General features: G+C 38.6%; 2 protein-coding genes across 2 annotated transcripts in view; one reads left to right on the forward strand and one right to left on the reverse strand.

Annotated features, from left to right (window-relative positions):
* LOC117317702 overlaps positions 1-6,063 on the reverse strand; it is a 21,376-nt gene extending 15,313 nt beyond the window's left edge. Inside the window, exons 1-4 of the mRNA XM_033872578.1 lie at positions 5,820-6,063; positions 4,488-4,675; positions 3,162-3,406; positions 1,944-2,100 (exon numbers count right to left, since the gene is read on the reverse strand). Of these exons, the coding sequence (XP_033728469.1) occupies positions 1,944-2,100; positions 3,162-3,406; positions 4,488-4,664 (579 nt within the window). The 5' untranslated portion in view covers positions 4,665-4,675; positions 5,820-6,063. The remainder of the gene's footprint in view (positions 1-1,943; positions 2,101-3,161; positions 3,407-4,487; positions 4,676-5,819) is intronic.
* Positions 6,064-7,538: 1,475 nt separating this feature from the next.
* On the forward strand, positions 7,539-8,897 carry LOC117317420. The gene has a single exon (XM_033872231.1). The coding sequence runs from the start codon at positions 7,539-7,541 to the stop codon at positions 8,895-8,897; it is 1,359 nt and encodes a 452-aa protein (XP_033728122.1).
* The last annotated feature ends 235 nt before the right edge of the window (positions 8,898-9,132 follow it).

Genomic DNA, 9,132 nt, shown 5'->3' on the forward strand with positions numbered 1-9,132 from the left:
TGCCATAGCAACCATAATTTTGAGAAAAAGAAAGTGGCATGCACATCTACACATGGTCCTCTATATTTGTGTTAAGTTTCATTGGAATCGGCCAATCGGTTTAGGAGGAGTTGTCCAGCCAAAATGTGTCTACAGACGGACGGACGGACAAACAACCTGATTCCAGTATACCCCCCTAACTTCGTTGCGGGGGTATAATTACTAAAATTAAGTGATGAGGCCTCTTGTAAGGAAGGAAACATGAGTCATATAAACATATACATACGACAATGATTAATTAACAAGAGGCCTGTCGGGCCTGTATCGCATACCCGGTTGGATTTGACCAAATGTCAAAATAATGTTATGTTCAATTTGTTGTATATATGGTTTTAGTGTGGGGATCCCAACTGCTTTAAAGAAATAACTAAGTCCAGACTCTCTAAGGGTCTGAAAGACCTAAAGGATTGATTTTACAAACGATTTTACCTTTATATCCCCTTGGTGGCCAAAGTCACAATTTATGCAAAATCTGTTTCGCTTTCCCCAAGATTTTTTCTGACCAAATTGGGATCAAATCCATTCATAACTTTATGACTAGTAGCGATTTAAAGGAATTATCTCTATTTCCCCTATTGGGCCCCGCCCCTTTGGCCCCTTGGGGGTCAAAGTCACAATTTATGCAAAATCTGTTCCCCTTTTCCTAAGGATGTTTCTGAACACATTTTGATCAAATCCATTGATAATTTTATGACTAGTAGCGATTTAAAGGAATTATCTCTATTTCCCCTACTGGGCCCCGCCCCTTTGGCCCTTTGGGGGTCAAAGTCACCACTTATGCAAAATCTGTTCCCTTTTTCCTAAGGATGTTTCTGAACACATTTTGATCAAATCCATTTATAACTTTATGACTGATGGCGATTTAAAGAAATTACCTTTATATCCCCTTGGGGGTCAAAGTCACAATTTATGCAAAATCTGTTTCACTTTCCCCATGAGTTTTTCTGACCAAATTTTCCCCTATTGGGGCCCACCCCTCCGGCCCCTTGGGGATCAGAGTCACCATTTATGCAAAATCTGTTCCCCTTCCCCCAAGGATGTTTCTGATAAAATTGATTTCAAATCCATTCATAATTTTATGACAAGTAGCGATTTAAAGAAAATTACCTCTATTTCCAAATTGGGCCCCACCCCTTAGGCCCCTTGGGGGTCAGTCACCATTTCTGCAAGATCTTTTCACATTCCCCCAAGGATGTTTCTGACCAAATTGGGATCAAATCCATTCATAACTTTATGACTAGTAATGAATTACAGGCATTACCTCCATTTCCCCTATTGGACCCCGCCCCTTTGGCCCCTTCGGAGGTCAAAGTCACCACTTATGCAAAATCTGTTCCCCTTCCCCCAAGGATATTCCTGACTAAATTGGGTTTACATCCATTCATAACTTTATGATAAGTAGTGACTTAAAGGCATTACCTCTATTTCCCCTATTGGGCCCCGCCCCTTTGGCCCCTTGGGAGTCAGAGTCAGCATTTCTGCAAAATCACTTCACATTCCCCCAAGGAAGTTATGAATGGATTTAAACCCAATTTAGTCAGAAACGTCCCACCAAATTGAGTTTAAATCCATTCATAACTTTATGACTAGTAGCGATTTAAAGGAATTGCCCCAATTTCCCCTATTGGGCCCCGCCTCTCCAGCCCCTTGGGGGTCAGAATCACCATTTATACAAAATCTGATCCCTTTCCACCAAGGATGTGTCTGACCAAATTTGGTCAAAATCCAATCAGAACTTTTTGACTAGTAGCAATTTGAAGCAAATGTTGACGGACGACGACGGACGACGGACGGACGGACGGACGGACGGACACAGCGCCATGACATAAGCTCACAGGACCTTCGGTCCAGGTGAGCTAAAAATCAAACATATAATATTAAAATTGCACCTCTACATAACATACCGGTATCCCAGCACTGGCTTTCCCTTCAATATCAATGTCAGATGTTCTCCTGATTTCAGCATTCTGAGCAAGCTTGACGATGCTGTGGACAACACACAATACACTGTTTTTCTTTCTGCGAATCTGCTCTATTAAGACATGAGACAAATCTATTCGCCTGTGAAATAAAAAACAATAAAATGTTTCATTCAAAATAAACTTCAATGTAAAATTTTGATCCTGTAATAAGCTCAGACCTTGGCAAAACAACGAAAAATAAATTTTCACAGTTTTGGTTCTCTAATAAGCTATGACCAGACGCTGACAAATAAACTTATAACTCAAAGTGTCGATCCTGTTATAAACCCAGACCATGGCTAGACATCAACAAATAAACTTATAAGTGTTGATCCTGTAATAAGCCCAGACCATGGCCAGTCATGGACAAATAAACTTATAACTCAAAGTGTTGATCTAGTTATAAGCCCAGACCATGGCTAGACGTCGACAAATGAACTAATAACTCCAAGTGTTGGTTCTGTAATAATTAAGCCCAAATCATAGCCAGATGCTGACAAATAAACTTATATTAAGTGTTGATCCCGTAATAAGCCCAAATCATGGCCAGACGCAGACAAATAGACTTATAACTCAAAGTGTTGATCCTGTAATAAACTCAGACCATGGCTTGACGTCGACAAATAGACTTATAACTCAAAGTGTTGATCCTGTAATAATTAAGCCCGGACCATGACTAGATGCTGACAAATATTTTCTTCTAAAGTTCAAAGTGTTGATCCTGTAATAATTAAGCCCGGACCATGACTAGATGCTGACAAATAATCTTCTAAAATTCAAAGTATTGATCCTGTAATAAGCCTAGGTACCAACATTTCGAACAAATAAACTTTAATTTAAAGTAGGTTATTGATGGAACATTAATTTTTGCACAACAATGAAGTTAAATGTAGGAGCATTTTAACTTATCTTTATTTTACTGTAGGGTGTATTTATTACCAGGCATATGGTACATCCACTTAACAAAGTGCTATAAAAATAAGGGCCTGACCATGTGGGTTTTCTCTTAAGTACTCTGGTTTCCTCACACACTAAGACCCCTTGGGTACTTCCATCCGGGCCAACAAGTGAGATTATCATAAGCTGATATAACCTGTTTCACAATTGTTCTTAAATATTACCCAATTCCTTAATAAATAAAGTTTTCATTTTTGAACACACCTTTTAATCAGTTCCCGCTCCAGACTTCCAGAATCCAATTGAACAAGGTTAAGCTGACCTAAATTTGCTTCGATGTTCAAAGTACTTGAAGTCGAAAATGAGACATCACCAAGTTCCTCCCGAATAGCAGCTCCAAATTTACCACTGAGAGAAAATTCAATATTCCTGTGCCATCTACAGAAGCCTTCCTGGGAGGTCTCATCAACATGCACCGGTGAGTGAGAATTCAACAGTACTTCATTAAGCTATTGGAAATAAAGTAAAATTTATAATCAGAAAATGAATTGCATTAATCTGAGAAGAAAGCATGATCATATGAATAAATATTACTCTAGAGTAATCATTGATTTAATACCATAAAAATCAGTGTAATTTACGCACCCTAAAATTGCTGAAATAAAGTTTATACCAGACAGTAATTTGCAGACAACAAAAAAAAGAGCGAAATCTCACAAATCTTGTGTCTGAGATTTGCCTTCTAAATGGACCGATTAAAATCAGTATTGGTGTGAAATTATCAGTGACCAGTCAAATTAAAAGATTATTAGACTCCCTGTGAGTGTGTAGTCTTGTATTTGTTTTGAAATCTTTTTTATTCATCCTTTTACATATAGTATACATACCGGTACATATGTTACATGGTATAATGTATAATGTAATATACAGTAGTCTTGTATTTAAACAAACACATAACACCTTGGAAGCCTTCATCGCATGGATGCATCAAGTACAGTATCTAATAATTACAATGTATAGCAAAATTTCTAATTTCACTTTGATCTTTTAAGTAATTACACAAAATGATATGTATACCTCACACTACACCAGTAAAGTACAATATATACAATGTATATTGAATAATGTATAATTACATTCAGATGTAGCGGTAAGTCTGCAGTAGGTAAATCAAACATAAAGGCTTAAATTGTGGCATATCAAATTACTGAACTCGTTAATAAATTCCATGACATAGCTATTCATGAAAGGTCCTCTATATAGTTCATGGTGAAAGGCTGTTGTTCTCAGCTAGGTTTTATGGTAAATCTACAACAATCTTTAACTTAAAAAAAATTAACATTGGTTTAAATAAAAGATACCTCACATTATTTTAAATGGTTAAGTCAAACAAATAAGCTGCACTTTCTCCTAAAAGTAAAATTTTCTGGGGGAGTTTGTGTGTATTTGAAATGTTATAATAAAAGTAGTTTTTATACATGTGTGCCTATAGTTATACAATTAACTTACCCTATATATAATCAAATTCAGAACTTTAATATTAACAAAAATATCGAATATTTCTTACTAAACAATAAATTTAGTACATACTTCAAAATCATATGGTTTGTATATCACTTTTTCCCAGAAAATGCAGTGTGTTTTCGTCCGCTTGACAACAATTTGGAACAGTTTGAGATCATGGGCACTGGCAATGGACCTAACTGGGACAAAGGCATCGTCACTGGTTACACCTTTGGTGAATTTTTCAGCAATGGCTGAAAACATATTTGTTTTACCTAAAAGTTAAAAAAAAAAACATATTTTAATTGAAATTAGATTTAAAACAATCTCAACAGAGCTGAATTCCCAATTCAATACAAGTATGAGTGCTATGTTTAAGTTAAAAGACTTACATATTTTGATATTGTACAATTTGCAATTATAGAGATTAACATTGAATTGTTGCTGATGGTATGTTAATTAAACCAGTATGATATTTTCACACAGACCTATACACAGATAGACTGTTAATTCATTACCTGAAGATCTGTCTACACTTATAATTCACTCAAATAAATTTTACAGGATAATTAACAGTTAACACTGAAAACCTATGATATAGGTACCGAGTCACAGTCAGCACTGAGTAATGTCAGATGACAACTCAGTCGATCAACAGTCACTTATATTTATACAAATGTAAACATACAATGTATATGAGTTAACTCTAATATTTAGCTAATTCCAGCACATACTTGAGTTTGAAAATCTATAAATCCACTTGGCCTGTAATCCCCAGTAATTTGAAGGTTTCTGATGTTTTATCAGCATTTTAAAAAATCCGATATGGGATGACTGACATTTTTTTTTTTTTTTTTTTGAAAACATCAAAAAAACCTTCAGATTAGATCACTATGGATTTAGCACAAATTCCCAACCCATTGGTCCATGTATGTGATGTGACGTCATTGTGCCGACTGCTCAAGTTGCCAGTCAAGCATCGTTGGGGTACAAAAGCCCCTACATGATTCAAATGTATACATAGCCCGAGTTTCATCTGGCCCTGACACCATGTCTGGTGGAAACCTACGTTGGGAATTTGCCAGGTACTGACCGTAGGCCGGTGGTTTTTCTCCGGGTACTCCGGCTTTCCTCCACCTCAAAAACCTGGCACGTCCTTAAATGACCCTGGCTGTTAATAGGACGTTAAACAAAAACAAACCACAGGTGCCCGACTCGTTTTATAAAATAATAACATATAAGAGTACATATAAATGAGACTTATATGTACTCTTATATGTTATTATTTTATAAAACGAGTCAGGCACCTGTGAACAAACCAAACAAACCAAACACCACCAGACATGGTGTCAGGGCCAGAGGAAACTAGGGCTAATGTATACGTAAAATGATACATGTACATGTGTACAATGTACTTACCGTAACCGTTATGTTACTAGTTTCAAGTTTGTGACAGAACAGTGATGGATCAGGAAATCCGAATGATGTGATAAATTCACTTTGTCATTCCTTATCAAAACCTGAACGTTAGCTAATCTAAAATCCCCGAAATCCACTGATGTTTTGGCTATGTAGGATAGACAATTACTTCCTGATTTCGACGATTGCTTCCGCATAAGCACATTCCGACTGACATTGATGAAAGCGAAACCGGAAGTTGCGTTAACGTTGCAACGTTAGAACAGGAAAATGAAATTTTGTTGCGGCCTAACCGTTAGGCTGTCCTGAATAGGCATTTATCACCACAGTATCAATATCGAGTGGTCATTTTTATAAAACGCACATGTCTTATTACCGGAGATCTAAACAAGAAATATCTTTTAAAAAGATAAACGGCATAGTTTTATGCTGGTGGTTATAAGGTAAAACTGCTAGTGAAATAAATCAACGAACTATAATGCGTTTCAGCACGGATAACAAAATTAGATCAGTTTGAATCATATTTTGTGATAATAAGACTGCATTTGAATCAGGAATATAATTTTATTAATGTGCCATTTGAAAAGATACACCCACTTATTCAGCTTGCATTCAATCTTAACTTTGTTTCATTTTAACTGCATATCTACATTTTGCATCTACCGCTACATTCACCAATCACATAGGGGAGACCGGGGCTAGTCCGGCCTCGGGGCATGTTCGGCTAATTGCTATATCTCGCGCGTAATTAAGAATAAAGAGACGTCATTTATACTATGACGTCACTTATGACGACGCTGTTTACGTCAGTACAACGATGGCCGCAGTGTGAAGTTTTTGGGCGTTTTGGTGGCGAATGTTTATTTTTAAGCCTGGTGAGTAAATTTTCAACATTCTTTTCAGTTTTATTTTCACCGAGAACCGTAAGAAATTCGGACGAACTTAAATATGAAATATGAAGGTAAGATACTGGGCTTTGCTATTACACTATGTTTACTTCATCCCATGTACCATTAAATAAGGTGCAAAGCGAAGTGTTCGGAAAAACTGCTGGGGGCATGTCCGGCCCTGAGAGTAGGGGCACGTTCGGCCTGGGCCGAACTTGCCCCATACAAGGCCGAACGTGCCCCACACAGCTGGAACTTGCGGACAACGAACAATAATTAGCTGCAATTATTTTTATCGGGGCATTCTGGACGGAAAATGCCGTTGTGAGGTATATGGCAGAATTGTTTGTTTATTTGATATGTTGCATGGCTGATATCGGACAGTTTGAACGGTCGCTATCTCGTCCAAGACATTGCTAAAACAAACGCACGACAGAGCGACACGTCACAGTGCGACATTATAGGCCTACGCACGTCAGATAGTACGACAAAACGGGCGAGAGTGTCACTGTCGCTATCTCGCCGGTTTTGGCGCACTTTCATGGGCGAGATAACGACAAAACCGGCGACAAAATGCACGATATATAGTGCGACAAAACGCATAACAGACTGAGAGTGAGAGCGACAGTGCGAAAAAACGGGCGAGATAGCAACAATAAATTTCTTTCGCATTGTCGCCCGTTTTCTCATACTGTCGCAATATCTGTCGTGCGTTATGTCGCACTCTTCTGAGCGATTTATCGACATTGCGAAATGTCCGATATCAGTCACCATAATTTGATACTTTCCAAACCTTATGCAAGTTTTTTCATGTTTATTTTAGAATTACAACATGGTACGTACGTACAAAAAGAAAAGAGGGGACAGAGTATCAACAGATGTGTTGCAAAGAGCGCTAGCTCAGTACAAGAATACTATCGATGGATACAAGAAAACAAGTCAGTTGTTTGGCGTACCTCGTTCAACGCTACAAGATAATGTGAAAAAACTAAACAAGATGCCCGAATCAGAAAGATCAATTTCGAATATGCGTTTCGGATACCAAAGGCCTAGACAAGTTTTCTCAGATGGAGATGAAACTGCACTTGTTGTGTACTTAAAGCACGCGTCGACCATTTACTTTGGACTGTGTCCACGTGAAGTAAGACTTTTAGCATATGAATGCGGCAAGCAATTTAACATCAAAATGCCAGCATCGTGGTCGGAAAAGGAAATAGCGGGTGCCGATTGGTTCTCTTCGTTTCTAAAACGTCATTCGGAACTTTCACTCAGGACCCCAGAAGCAACAAGCATCGCTAGAGCGACAGCCTTTAACAAAACAAATGTATCTGAATACTTTACCAAACTGACGGAAGTGACGGAGAGACATATCTTTGAGGCATGTGACATTTGGAATGTCGATGAAACTGGAGTGGTGACAGTGGTAAAACCAAAAAAGGTTGTAGCAGGTACTGGTGTTAAGCAAATAGGATCTCTAACATCAGCTGAGAGGGGACAACTAGTCACGCTGTGTGCTGGTGTATCCGCAGGCGGGAAAGCAATTCCACCGTTCCTTATTTATCCTCGTGTTAACTACAGAGACCATTTTCTAATTGGAGCACCAGCGGGTTCCAGGGGAACGGCCCATCCATCTGGTTGGATGACAGCTGATAACTTTCTTCTCTTTCTGCAGCACTTTGTTCAACATGTCAAACCAACCGTGAATAATCCAGTTCTCATTTTGCTTGATAATCATGTCTCTCATCTCTCCATAGACGCTCTTGATTACGCCAAGGAGAACGGGATTGTTATGTTATCATTTCCACCGCACTGTTCGCATCGCTTGCAGCCACTGGACCTGTCGGTCTTCGGACCACTGAAAAGAAAACTGTCGGTGTCGCAAAGTAACTGGCTTCGTAACAATCCAGGGAAGCCAATATCTATATATGATATTGCAGGCATTTTATGTAACCCATGGAAGGAGGCACTAACTATGTCCAACATTTGTAGTGGTTTCCAAAAGGCTGGGATTTTCCCATTAAACACAGAAGTTTTCACAGAAGAAGACTTCATGCCATCAGCCGTGACGGACAGACCATTAGAATCGGGACCAGTAAAGCCCGCGGTTGCCCCAGTAGAACAAGTTTTTGACACGTCCACTACCAGTAACAGAGATATAGATTCGGAACAAGTACTAGTAGATGACACCTAAATTGACAGAGATACTAACATGAATTGCTATCTTCAAGAACAGAATATTTCATCCATATCCGTAAGCGGTGACGGACATTGCCTCCTTTATGCCGGTAGTTCATCCTTGTATGCTGCTGGAGATGAGATTTTTACAGATGAGGATTTGAAAAAGAGTCTATCAGCTGAAATTCACACGCACCAGTCATTCTATAGAGAATTCGCAGTAACGGGCGACGTGGACATATTGGTTGCAA

The sequence above is a fragment of the Pecten maximus genome, chromosome 19 (assembly GCF_902652985.1).
Source record: "Pecten maximus chromosome 19, xPecMax1.1, whole genome shotgun sequence".
Lineage (NCBI taxonomy): Eukaryota > Metazoa > Mollusca > Bivalvia > Pectinida > Pectinidae > Pecten > Pecten maximus.